Source organism: Elephas maximus, chromosome 20, assembly GCF_024166365.1.
Source record: "Elephas maximus indicus isolate mEleMax1 chromosome 20, mEleMax1 primary haplotype, whole genome shotgun sequence".
NCBI classification, from domain to species: Eukaryota; Metazoa; Chordata; class Mammalia; order Proboscidea; family Elephantidae; genus Elephas; species Elephas maximus.
Window position 1 is genome coordinate 77911270 of NC_064838.1, and position 14804 is coordinate 77926073.

The 14804-nt window shown below is 36.1% G+C and overlaps 1 protein-coding gene and 1 pseudogene across 1 annotated transcript; both read left to right on the plus strand.

Moving 5' to 3' along the window:
- The first annotated feature begins 6727 nt into the window (after positions 1 to 6727).
- On the plus strand, positions 6728 to 7684 carry LOC126063742 (olfactory receptor 8K3-like). The gene has a single exon (XM_049862136.1). It carries the CDS (start codon positions 6728 to 6730, stop codon positions 7682 to 7684), a length of 957 nt encoding a protein of 318 aa, XP_049718093.1.
- A 2615-nt stretch (positions 7685 to 10299) lies between these two features.
- LOC126063743 (olfactory receptor 8K3-like) lies at positions 10300 to 14231 on the plus strand (annotated as a pseudogene).
- The last annotated feature ends 573 nt before the right edge of the window (positions 14232 to 14804 follow it).

Consider the following 14804-nt stretch of genomic DNA (forward strand, 5'->3'; position numbering starts at 1 on the left):
GCAGCCATCTAAGATGCAGCAATTGGTCTCAACCCACCTGGAGCAAAGGAAAATGAAGAACACCAAGCCCACATGACAACTAAGAGCCCAAGAGACAGAAAGGGCCACATGAACCAGAGACCTACATCATCCTGAGACCAGAAGAACTAGTTGGTGCCCGGCCACAATCGATGACTGCCCTGACAGGGAGCTCAGCAGAGGACCCCTGAGGGAGCAGGAGAGCAGTGGGATGCAGACCCCAAATTCTCATAAGAAGACCAAACTTAATGGTCTGACTGAGACTGGAGGAATCCCGGCGGCCATGCTCCCCAGACCTTCTGTTGACACAGGACAGGAACCATCCCTGAAGACAACTCATCAGACATGAAAGGGACTGGTCAGCGGGTGGGAGAGAGACGCTGATGAAGAGTGAGCTAATTATATCAGGTGTACACTTGAGATTGTGTTGGCAACTCTTGTCTGGAGGGGGGATGGGAGGATAGAGAGAGGGGAAGCCGGCAAAATTGTCAAGAAAGGAGAGACTGAAAGGGCTGATTCAAGACGGGGAGAGTAAGTGGGAGTAGGGAGTGAGATGTATGTAAACTTATATGTGACAGACTGATTGGATTTGTAAACGTTCACTTGAAGCTTAATAAAAGTTATTATAAAAAAATAAAAAAAAAAAAAAAAAAAAAAAAAATCCATTGACTGTAGAAGTGGGGGTTTATTTCTAGAATCTAGTTCTAATCTATTGATCTATCTACCTATCCTAAGACAGGATGATAATGTTTTGAGGACTGTAGAAGTGTGGTAAATTCTGAAATTGGGAAGTGTTAGTCCTTTTACTTTGTTTTTGCCATCGAATATATTACTATTTTTCCCCTTTAACATATTGAGGCATTTCCCATCTATTTCTAGCTTATTGAGTTACAAATGTGTTCATTATTTGTATTTGAAGTTGCAGGATGTTTTTTAAACATTCAGGAGGAATGCAAATTATGAATACGTATGTAGTTGTTAAGGAGTCCTGTTAACTCATAAAAAGGCCACCATGTTTTCTTTGGAGTTGCGTACATATTCATAATTTGTATGTCTTCTGAATCTTAAAAAACAGTCTAGGAGTACTGCCTTTGCCATTGCACATAAGACTTGGAGGAAACCACGGTAGAAAATGCTGAATATTGAAGTAATTTTTGGGAGATTAAAGCAGGTACTCAGCAAATTGTATACCTAAATCCAGATCTTAGACTGGGAACAATAAAAATAACAAAGAAAGCAGGGGAATTGTATATAAATGAATATTGGGTCAATAGGGAAATCAAAGGTATCTTGAATAATTATCAAAAACCCAATGGCGTTGTTTCCTGTTCTCAGACACTTTGGGAATAATGAAGAACTTTGCATTCCAGCTCCCTGGGGAATGCCTCAAAGGGGAGAGACACTCATAAATTCTCCTTCTAATTGCAGCCAGATTAGTAATCACTTGGGGAGTGAAAACTCATTCTTCATCTTATGTGAGTAGATGGTACCTATCTTCATGATTATCAGATTAATGCCAGTGAATATTTTTTTTTTCCAGAAAATATATCTCTATGTTCCTAAATAGAAATAAATAAAACCCAACCCTTTGCTGTTGAGGCAATTCCAACTCATAGCAGCCCTATAGAAATTAAATTCTCTAATTTTTTACCAATTGCACATCCTTTAATATACAAATTAAAAAAGAAATGTTGGTAAGACAAAATGCTGAATATTAAATCATCCATAATACAGCTTCAATCTTCTTACTAAAGTTGAAAAATTTTGCTGGAAAACAAAATAGCAACTCCAAATATTCTGTATGACCCTTGGCCAAACTCTCCTTAGAATGTTTATAAGCCAGCAAGGCTTCAGTTGTGCTCCTTGGGAGTTTATAGAAGTCAATGAATCTGTAAGACAGTTCTGTAAAAACCTACTGTCTAAAGTAAAACTTCAAAAGCTCAGAATTATATTCTTTCAGCTCCAGTATAAATTTTGGTATGTTAATTGTGATAAAGGTAATCTTTTCAACTAAAATATTTCCTGAAATAATATGTATGTGTTTATATATATTGCTGCTGTTGTTGTTAGTTAAAGTTGAGTCGATTCCAACTCATGGAAACCCTGTTTATTGCAGAGTAGGACTGCTCCACAGAATTTTCAAGGCTGTGACCTTTCAGAAGCAGATCAGCAGACCTGTCTTCTGAGGAGCCTCTGGGTGTGATCGCGCTGCTGAAGTTGGTTAGTGGTTGAGCAGTTAACCACTTGTGCCACCCAGGGACTCCTATTTTATATGCTATGTATCGTATAAAACCCCCGAAATCCATCTCAACCTAGTCAAATCTGACTCAGAGTGACCCTATAAGGCAGAATAGAATTGCCCCATATATATATATATATATATACACACATACAGTGACAATTGTGAGAGCCACAAGTTTTCTGCCTTTGTCAGGGTATAGCTTACTACTTCTCTATTGCTCTCTATTTCTTTATTAGTGGAAAAATATTTGAGTTTTCCTTCTCTGACAGATTTCCACCTTATTCAGTTTCCAGCTTTTGCAAGTTTCACTGTATATGTAGTCTACATTTAGATGTAGAAAAGTAGTTGTCAAAATTATTTAATAAATTTTTATGTTGTCTGCAAATATCACACTGACACTAGATGAAAAGGTATTTGAGAAACAGAATAAAGACAATATATATAACATACATACAAGTATAAGATCTATATATTAAATGTTATATATATGTATGTATATATATGTGTATACAAACCCTGGTGGTGTACTGGTTAAGTGCTACTGTTGCTAACCAAAGGGTCGGCAGTTCGATTCTGCCAGGCACTCCTTGGAAACTCTATGGGGCAGTTCTACTCTGTCCTACAGGGTCGCTATGAGTCGGAATTGACTTGAAGGCACTGGGTTTGGTTTTTTGTTTTGGTTATACACACAAACACACACACACACACACACACACTGAACAAATCAGTTAATATTATAACTTAAAGTTAGACACAAAACAGCTGGTTTGGACTGAGCTTATTCTAATGAAGTATAACATTTTAGACATGTGGGTAAGTTCCCTGCCTAAAATATGAGTTTTTCAAGAGCAAGAACTTATATACTGAAAATCTGCAATGAATTTCTCAGAGTTGAAAATATTGTGTCAACTCAGAAAGTGCATGTGTGCTAGAGAATCCTCCATGCCTCTTCAGAAGTGCATTTCACTTAGGCAATGAATGAAAATCTCGCTTCAGGTTGCAGCTTCACGTCATTGGCCAGGTGTCTCCTAGTCTGCCAGGCTCCACTGGCTAATACACCGACACTCTGAATACAGCTGCCTTTGTAAGAGGCTAGATGTGAATTTTTCAGATACCTTTAGTGGTATGTTTAGAAACTCAGTGAGAAAAAAGGGAAGAGATGTTTAAGCAACAGGGCCTGAGGCCTGATGAGAGAAATTCTGTACTTCTCTGGTTATTTCCGCTGTGGCTAGTGTGAAAGCAGTCTAAAGATAAGAATATTGAAGATGTGCCTTTGAGATTATAAAGAGTTTTGCCTACTCTATTGACTATTTGGAAACCCTGGTGGCGTAGTGGTTAAGTGCTATGGCTGTCAAAAGAGACTGTGAAACTTCTCTTGAATGTTGAGTAGGTAAAGCAAAAGGAAAAAATGATGAAGTAAAAGAGCCAAATCATAGACTTCAAAGGGTGGCTCAAGAAAACAAAGTATTGTGATCACATTTGCAAAGACCTGGAGATGGAAAACCAAAAGGGGAGAACATGCTCATCGTTTCTCAAGATGAAAGAACTGAAGAAAAAAATTAAGCCTTGAATTTCAATACTGAAGGATTCTACAGGGAAAATATTAAAAGACACAAGAAGCATCAAAAGAAAATGGAAGGAATACACAGAGTCACTGTACCAAAAAGAACTGGTCCGTGTTCAACCATTTTATGACAGTACTAAAGAAAGAAGTCCAAGCTGCACTAAAGGAATTTGTAAAAAACAAGGCTCCGGGAATTGATGAAATACCAATTCAGACGTTTCAAGAAATGGATGCAGCACTGGAAGTGCTCACTCATCTATGCTAAGAAATTTGCAAGACAACTGCCTGGCCAATCTACTGGAAGAGATCCATATTTATGCCTATTTCCAAGAAAGGTGATCCAACTGAATTGGAAATTATCAAACGATATTATTAATATCACAGGCAAGCAAAATTTTGCTGAAGATAGTTCAAACGCACCTGCAGCAGTATCTCAACAGAGAACTGCCAGAAATTCAAGCTGAATTTAGAAAAGGACATGAGGCCAGCGATATCTTTGCTGACGTCAGATGGATCCTGGCTGAAAGCAGAAAATACCAGAAGGATGTTTACCTGTGTTTTATTGACTATGCAAAGGAATTCAACTGTGTGGCTCATAACACCCCATGGATAATATTGCAGAGAATGGGAATTCCAGAACACTTAATTGTGCTCGTGAGAAATCTACACCTGGATCAAGAGGCAGACCTTCGAAGAGAACAAGGGGATACTGCATGGTTTAAAGTCAGGAAAGGTGTGTGTCGGGGTTGTATCCTTTCACCATACCTATTCAACCCATATGTTGAGCAAATAATCTGAGAAGTTGGACTACATGAAGAAGAACGGGATTGGAGGAAGACTTATTAACAGCCTGCATTATGCAGATGACACAACGTTGCTTGCTGAAAGTGAAAAGGACTTGAAGCATTTACTGATGAAGATCAAAGACCACAGCCTTCAGTATGGCTCACACCTCGACATAAAGAAAATAAAAATCCTCACAACTGGACCAATAAGCAGCATCATGGTACATGGAGAAAACATTGAGATTGTCAAGGATTTCCTCTTACCTGGATCCACAACCAACACCCATGGAAGCAACAGTCAAGAAATCCAAAGAAGCTTTGCACTGGGCAAATCAACTGCAAGAGATCCCTTTACAGTGTTAAAAGCAAGGATGTCACCTTGAGGACTAAGATGCACCAGACCCAAGTCATGGTGTTTTCAATTGCCTCGTATGCATGCAAAATCTGGGCAATGAATAAGGAAGACCCAAGAAGAATTAATGCCTTCAAACTGTGGTGTTGGCGAAGAATATTGAATACATCAGGGACTGCCAAAAAAGATGAACAAATCTGTCTTGGAAGAAGTACCACCAGAATGTTCCTTAAAAGCAAGGATCGTGAGACTTTGTCTCACATACTTTGGACATGTTATCAAGAGGGATCAGTCCCTGGAGAAGGACATCATGTTTGGTAAAGTAGAGGGTCAGAGAAAAAGAGGAAGACCCTGGACTAGATGGATGTATACAGTGGCTGCAACAACGTGCTTAAGCTAGCAACAATTGTGAGGATGGCACAGGTCTGGAGAGTGTTTCCTTCTCTTGTGCATAGGGTCGCTTTGAGTCGGAATCTACTGAATGGCAGCTAACAACAACAACATGGGTTTTGAAAATGATAATGTTTTTATAGTATCTTATTAATTCAGACATACAAGAGTTATACTCCTTATTATAGGTCCCTAAATACATTGTCCCTTGAAAATTATTTCAGTATTCCTTATACAAGTCATATATAGGGGCCAGGAAATTATACCAGATGGCCGTGGATTTGTAAGACGTTCATGATGTGAGATAATTGGTAGGCCCTGACTATTATTTCCATATGTTTAGCATAGAAGTTTATATTTTTAAACACTGGAGATCTGTCAAATTGCTCAGAGATCACTGGCCATGTTATAATTTTAAAATGGCAATGAGTCCTTCTATTTTATTAAGTGAAAGCAAAATAAATGATCTGGACAAGGGAAAAAACACTTTAATTTTGTATTACTTTGATAAGTGGAGAGAAGTATTACATTATTATAATACTAAAAATATTGCCCACTGATTTTCATAAATTACAATACAAAACATACGAAATCTAGTTATGATTAGTATTTGATAAAATATATGCTGTAAAGCTTGATAACATAAAAGAAAACGTAAGCATGACACATACAGTCCTGTGGAAATGAGGTTGTAAAAGAATTTTTTTAAATATATGGTAAAATACACATTACAGAGGATTCATCATGCCAAATATTTTAAAATGTACAATTCAGTGACATTAAAAAAAAAAAATTTTTTTTAATGATACAGTCAAAATATTGTGAAACCATCACTATTATCTAGTTCCAGAACATTTTCTTCATCCCAAAAGGGAACTGATATCCATTAAGTAGTCACTTCCCATCTACTCTTCTTTTCTACAATTTCTACCTCTTTATTGATGTTCTTTACTTGCGTGACTTAATTTCTTAGTTTACTCTGTGTGTTGATGTTTACAACTTACACAAAAAGATAGCTTCATTTTCTCTACCTTTAAGATTAACCAAAAAAAAAAAAGCATGGCCGTCTAGTTGATTCTGACTTAAAATGACGCTATAGAACAGAGTAGAACTGCCTCTTAGAGTTTCCAAGGAATGCCTGATGGATTCAAACTGCTGACAACTTGATTAGCAGAAGTAGCTCTTAACTAATAGACTTCCGGGGTTTCCAACCTTCAAGATTAAAGGGAAGATTTATATCAAAACTCTGAAATTAGAATATGGATTGATCTTATACACATATATATATATGTGCATATATAATTTCAGTAATAGCTCATGAAAGTTAACAATTATTTTTGTACTTTTTCCTCATAGAAGTTTCCTAAGTGGCTTGGATGGACAAATACAATCTAACGGTGCTGAATGAATTTATTCTAGTGGGGATCACAGATCGCCCTGAGCTGAAAGTTCCATTATTTGGGATCCTCCTCACTGTTTACATGGTCTCCGTAGTGGGTAACCTGGGCTTGATCATGCTCACCAAGATAGACTCTAGGCTACATACGCCCATGTACTTTTTCCTGAGGCATTTGTCTTTCACTGATCTTGGATTTTCAACAGCAATTGGACCCAAAATGCTAGCGAATTTTACTGTAGATCAACCTATAATCTCTTATAATTGGTGTGCTATGCAACTCACTTTCTTTAGTATTTTCATAAGTAGTGAGATTTTTATTCTGTCAGCAATGGCCTATGACCGCTATGTGGCCATCTGTAACCCTCTCCTTTACACAGTCATCATGTCACTAAAAGTGTGCCAGGTGCTGGTGGTCATACCTTATCTCTACAGTCTCTTTTTGTCTTTGCTGACAATCATAAAAATTTTCATTGCATCATTTTGTGGCCATGTTATCAGGCATTTCTACTGTGATAGTTTGCCCTTGATTTCTTTGATCTGCTCAAACACACACGAAATTAAATTAATAATACTGATCTTTTCGGCCTTTAATTTGGTTTTATCCCTTCTAATAGTCCTTGTGTCCTACATGCTGATACTTGCTGCCATCTTCAGGATGAACTCTGTAGAGGGCAGGCACAAGGCCTTCTCCACATGTGGATCTCACTTGACAGTGATAGTCGTTTTCTATGGGACTCTATTCTTTACATATGTGCATCCCAAATCCAGCCATTCCTTTGATACTGATAAAATGGCCTCTGTCTTTTACACTCTGGTAATACCTATGTTAAATCCCATCATCTATAGTTTGAGGAACAAAGAGGTGAAAAATGCTGTACACAGAACCTGGAGACTGTGTTTAAATATTCTACTTAAAATGAACTGTAAGATATGATAAGAATAATTATTTAATAGGCAATATATCCTGCATCTGATTTTCCTTTAGCCTTGTGCTGTTTTTCTCCATGGGAAAAAAAAAAAAAAAGAATAGAATAAATTAGTGATAAGTATAGATACATAGAAATTTCTTCCTTATTTTTTAGCCAGAGTTAATCACCCAGAGATGGCCAACTCCTGCTTATACTTGAGGTATCAACTTATACTTGGTTTCAAGCCTAGATTAGATAGATTCCTACAAGGTACATTCCTACATATTCTCACATATAGCCTGTTTATATGCTTCTTTCACTGGACACCTATCTTCCTGAAGCCAGGGACTCTGTGTATTCCATTCACTACTTAATCTGTTGTACTTAGCACAGTAAAAGGCACAAAAAAGATGCCTGGTGAATATTATGTTAATGGACTCATTATATTTAATAAAGAAATATTTTAAATCAAACAATGAATACTCCTCACTTCATAAGGCTTACCTTTCTGTAGGAGAGTGAAGAAAATACATAACAATAAGTGGATTATATCATATGATAGAAGGTATTGAGTTATACGAAAATGAAATAGGGCCAGTAGGCAGATGAGCATTAAAATTTTAACGAAGATTTTTAGGGGAACCCTATGGGGAGATGACTTTTAATCACACACTTGAGAAGTTGAGTGAGTTGGCCATGTGGGTATTTGGGGGAAGATATTCCTAAGGCCTTTACATTGAAAACTAGAAAATATTGTGAAATAAAGACTTAAATAAATGGAGAGATAAGCTATGCTTATAAGTCAGAAGACTTGATATTGTTAAGATGTCAAATTTCCCCAACTGTATTTATAAAGTCAATGAAATTCCAATGAAAATTCAACTGACTTTTTTTTGGTCTGTGTCAAAATTGACAAGAAAACTAAAATCTATAATGGAAGGCAAAAGACCTAGTGTATCTGAATCAACTTTGTAAAAAGAAATCAAAGACAGTTGACAAAAAAGAACTGATTCCAAGACTTATTATAAACTATGATAATCAAGACAAAGTGTGATTGGCAAAAAAATTAGCAAATAGGTCAATGACATATTAGCAAGAGTTAAAAAACACACCCACACATATCTGAACAACTAATTTTTTCAAAAAGATTCAAAGAAAAACCAGTGGAGAAAGGATAACCATTCAACAAATGGTAGTAGATCAATGAGATATTATATACAAATTAATGAATGTGGATCTATAACTTACACATGTGCAAGAATTAACTCAAAGTGAATGACAGTTTAAATGTAAATCATCAAATTTTAAAGCTTTTACAAAGGAAAATAAAACAGCAGAAAATTTTTACCTTGGGTTAGAAAAATATTTCCCATACATAACACTGAAGCAAAATCCATAAAATAAGTATTTATTGTATTCAGTTACATCAAAATTTAAAACTACTGCTCTTTAAAATAAATTTTTAAAAAATTGGAAGACAAGCCATAGACTTGGAGGAAATATTTCAAATGTTATATCTGTAACAAGATGTTGTTACTGTATGCTGTTGAGACTGTTTCGACTCACACTGACCTTATAGAACATAGCAGAACTGAGTAATAAGGCTTCCTAGGCTGAAATCATTATGAGCAGCTCTCCAGGTATTTTTCTCCTGCAGAGCCACATGTGGGTTAGAATCACTGACCTTTCGGTTAGCAGCCGAGCTCTTAACCATTGTGCCACAATGGTTAAAGGATAAATATCCACACTGTATAAAGAAATCTCAAACTCAATAATAAGAAAACAATCTCAAAAAAGGGGGAAAAGATTTGAACAAACACTTCAGAGAAGAATATGTAAGTATAGAAAATAAGCTTACGAAAAGAAATCTTGATGAAATATCACCTCAAATTTAATTTATACCTCAAAGAGTTATCAACACATGCATATTAGAATGGCTAATTTATAGGCATGTGGAGGAAACTGAAACATAAATAAATGATACCAAAACCAAACGCCATTCCCACCGAGTTGTTTCTGACTCATTGAGCCCTTATAGGACAGGGTAGAGCCGTCTCATAGGGTTTTCAAGGCTGTAATCTTTATGAGAGTAGATCACTAGATCTTTTCTCCCTCAGAGCCTCTGGGTGGGTTTGAACAGCTAACCTTTGGGTTAGCAGCTGAACATTTAACTACCGTGAAAGTAAAATGTTGTTGTTAGGTGCCTGGAGTTGGCTCCGACCCTATGCACAACAGAATGAAACACTGTTCTGGCCTGCACCATCCTTACAATCGTTTTTATGCTTGAGCCCATTGTTGCAGCCTCTCTGTCAATCCACCTCACTGTAAAATAGAACAACTAATTTGGAAAGCAGTGTTGAATTTTCTTAAAAAGTTAAACTTACTTCTACCATACAATCCTGGCATCTCACTTCTATGTATTTACCTAAGAGAAATGAAGGCATATGACCTTACAAAGACTTGTACACAAATGTTCATAGGGCCTTTATTAGTGATAGCTGAAACATGAAAGAAATGCAAAGGTTCATTCAGGGGAGAATAAATAAACAAATTGTGGTATATCCACACAATTGAGTCCACCTCAACAACAAAAAACAAAGCACAAAGAAGAAATGAACTGTTAGCATATGAAACATCACTGATGAATATCAAAGCAAGTACGGTGAGTGAAATAAGCTGGATTCAAAAAAAGTATATGAGATAAAATTTGTTTCTATAACATTTTTTTAAAATGCAAACAAATAGATCATGATGGAAAGCACATCAATAGCTGAACAGGGCTGGAAGTGGGCCAGAGAGGGTCAGGAGAAAGGGATTAAATAGGGACATTAGAAAACTTTTGGGGTGTTGGATATGTCCATTATGTTTACTACTGTAATAGTTTTTCAAGTACATACATATGTTAAAACATTAAATTGTATATGTTAAATATATATATTGTTGTTTATTATACTCCACTAAAACCAATAAAATGATCACCATACTTGCCAAGAAATTGATCCGAATGACCAAAAGCAAGGGAAAAAAGCAAGAGTAGAAATTAACTCGCAGGTAATACACATATGAATTATTAACCATGGACAACTGGAATAGGAAAAGAGACAATGGTATAAGAGATGAAATCTATATTGCTTGCAATTAATGTCCAATTAACAATGACATAATCAAGGATGTGAGAATCCAGGAAACAGCAAGCCTTTAATGGAGAAAGTACATATTTCTACAACAAATTTAAATTGTTCAGCAAAATTAATAGGGACTTTATGCTTCATTTTACAAAGACATTTCACTGATGTGCGTGTGTGTGCCCATGTGTGTGTGCACGAATATACTATACATACACGACATATATCACGAAGACAATTTTTTAAGAGCAGTGGAAAAGGAAATGCTCAAGGCTGCATGTGGTAGTGATGTTGAGGATAGCTGGGACTTGAAGATAAATAAAATATATACTATTTGGAAACTAGAAAAGTAAGGTGTTACATATATGCTGTTTTTGTTGTTAGTTGATGTTGAGTTGATTCCGACTCATGTATTATTACGTAGCAAGAAGCAGAGAAATACTTGTGTGTATGTGTCACAACATGGATAGATTGCCAATCACTAAAATGACTGGAAAATGCAACATTAAGACAGCACAAATTAAATGTGCAGAGTAAAACACATATACACAAAATACTACATTTTTATAAGGCTACATTGATGTTGTATGTCAGACATAAAACACAGCAGAGTATGCATCCAGGTGGGAAAGAATAATTGGAATGGGAATTGGCCAGAATGGGAAAAATAAAATATGATATCTTAATCTAATAAAATAAAATGAGAGAAGTCTTAAACAGGCAATTTGCCAAAAAATAAGTTGGAGTAACTAATATCTGTCCCGAAGTCAAAAAGAAAAGAAAATATAGAAAAAACAATAGAAATATAGAAAATATAGAAATGGCATATCATATGTATGAAATGTACTAATCTCATTCTATTTGAGAACACTCTGGAAATGGGGGGATATTGAGTGGTCTGTCCTAAAGATAAAAGACTTTAATCCGGATCTCTCGATGGAACAAATTTAAAGTTAACTAAGAAAAAATGAATAAATGCATCTAAAAGGAACTTACTTTCCCTGGTGAATATGAATAGTTTAGAAAATTAACAGACACCCTAGACATTTTGTTAAGCCTTCAAGAGTTTCATACATAATTAACATATTGTTTGGTATCTCCTCAGGGAGAACCTCAAACGCTGAGAGAAAGCTATAAGTTGTTCCCACTATGCCATGTTAGGAAGTCCATGGGGTGTTAAAACAGATTGATTACAGGTAAGAGGTAGAATTTTTTAAGGAGTACCATGTTTTACTAATGTCTAGAATGTTATAGTAACCTTTCAAGGCACCATTTTAACTGATTTCAAAGTCACAGCAAATTATTAAGAATATTGAGTCAATTCTGTCTGCTTTCCACCATTATTCCTGGTAAGTTTTTATGAGATAAATGTGGATCTCATGTATTCACTTTAATAATTTATTGCTCTGAAATTTAATTTCTGCATTGGTTTGCTAATAGTTTACTCAGAGACTGCTCTGCTCATAGTATTCAGGAATAGATATGTGCAAGTTAGATAGGAAGATAGGAAGATAGGAAGATTAGATAGATGATAGATAGATAGATAGATAGATAGATAGATAGATAGATAGATAGATAGATAGATAGATAGATAGATAGATAGATAGATAGATGATAGATAGATAGATAGATAGATAGATGATAGATAGATAGATAGATAGATAGATAGATAGATAGATAGATAGATAGATAGATAGATAGATAGATAGATAGATAGATATAGATGTATAAAGAAATTGTACTATGCATACACAATTTTAGAGTTATTTTCAGGTATCCTAGACTCATTGAAGCCTTTAATTCTCATTGATACTTCCTAACAACCCTGCAAGGAAGTATTGAAATATGGTTTTTCAGGTGGGGATAAACAGATTCCCAAAACTTACGTTATTTGCCCAAAGTACCACTTTTTATATATTACAAATGGTTGTATAGCAGAGGATGTATCTATATACATATAGCTCTAGGGATGTTTTCATGTACAAAGACAAATAATCCCCTTGTGGTCAATTATGTATCTATCCAAAACCTGTCTAGCATGTTGAGTGTTCCATCTTGAACCACCTATAATAATAAGCTTTCAAAAGATAACGTTTTGAAGTAGAATGTCCAAAATGTATCCATATGTTTTTATCCAAGTACCTAACACCTAGAAGTTTAACATTTTATTCATTATTGTTTCATCTCTCTATCAATGTAGCCATCAATCTGTCTAATATATGTGTGTGTGTGTGTATACATAAAATCAGTGGGAGGTGGGTATGTCCTGAAATATCCTAAAATGAAAAATTTGAATTTATTTTATTCATACCGGCTTTGTAAACTAAAAAATCTACCAGATGGTCCTACATAAAAGCTACTGACAATGCTGATGTCTCTATCCAAAATAGGTTTCCTGATAGACCAAGACGGACAAACACAATCTAACAGTCCTGAATGAATTCATTCTGACGGGAATCACAGACCGCCCTGAGCTGCAGGCGCCATTGTTCGGGCTGTTCCTCGTCGTCTACATGATCTCAGTGGTGGGCAACTTGGGCATCATCATCCTCACCAAGATGGACTCCAAGCTACAAACTCCCATGTACTTTTTTCTCAGACACCTGGCTATCACTGATCTTGGTTATTCAACAGCCGTGGGGCCCAAAATGTTGGTAAATTTTGTTGTGGATGAAAACACAATCTCCTATTATTTTTGTGCTACACAGCTAGCTTTCTTTATTGCTTTCATAACTAGTGAACTTTTTATTCTGTCAGCAATGTCCTATGACCGCTCTGTGGCCATCTGTAACCCTTTGCTCTACACAGTCATCATGCCCCAAAGGACATGTTGGGTGCTGGTGGCAATCCCCTATCTCTACAGCACGATTGTTTCTCTTCTCATCACCATAAAGATTTTTAATTATTCTTCTGTGGCTACAGTGTCATCAGGCATTTCTACTATGACAGTCTCCCCTTGTTATCTTTGCTCTGCTCAAACACACATGAAATCGAATTGATCATTCTTATTTTAGCAGCTTTTGATTTTATTTCATCCCTTCTAATTGTTCTTGTTTCCTACCTCCTCGTTCTTGCAGCCATTCTCAGGATGAACTCAGCTGCGGGCAGGCACAAGGCCTTCTCCACCTGTGGATCCCACCTGACAGTGGTGGTAGTGTTCTATGGGACTTTAAGCTTTATGTACATGCAGCCCAAGTCCAGTCACTCCTTTGATACTGATAAAATGGCTTCCATATTTTACACCCGGGTTATCCCCATGTTGAATCCCTTGATCTACAGTTTGAGAAATAAAGATGTGAAATATGCTTTACATAGGACATTAGGAGCATTATGTAATATATTTTCTCAAAGTTCACTATACCATGTCATTCATATACATTATGCTATGGGCTTTAAATATTTTCCTGTGTGCCTCCGGAGGGGATACCAAGCACAAAAGCACAGATAAGTTCAACCTATGTTTCTATATTGCTGTCTACCAGTCAGTCTTCTAAGAGCTGTAAATAGATTAATAAATAAACCAGCAAAAATTGTTGCCTTCCTTATGCAAGAAAGAAGCATTACATGCATAAATAAGAAATTTTATAGTATAGTGAATGTGTTAGGGGCCAACAGATTTCAAAAGAAAAAGAAGAATAGTGAGTGTGTGTATGTGTGCAGACATGCACACCTTCTGTTTTAGTGCTTGTACTCTGCCCCGAGGTGGCTAATGCTAATTTGAAGAAGGCTCAACAGTGCGGTGGGATGATTTGAAGAACTACTCATTCATCTCAATTTGCTAAAACATCCATTTCCTAAATCCTGAAATCCCTCTCTTTCATCATCAATGCCTTTACTTTCATATCCGAGCCCTTAGAGGCTGTTTACTTTGTTATTATTTTTATAATACTAATAAAAAGAGTACAAAATAAAGTTATTACGTTCAAAAGGATCAGCTCAGCATCTGGTTTTGTCTAAATCAACCCATTTTGTCTACATCAGTGGATATACCAGTTAAGATAAATTTATTGATGTCAGCCAC

What these genes read in the sequence shown, in the direction of transcription:
- LOC126063742 (XM_049862136.1), top strand. Translation starts at nt 6,728, where the DNA reads ATGGACAAATACAATCTAACGGTGCTGAATGAATTTATTCTAGTGGGG.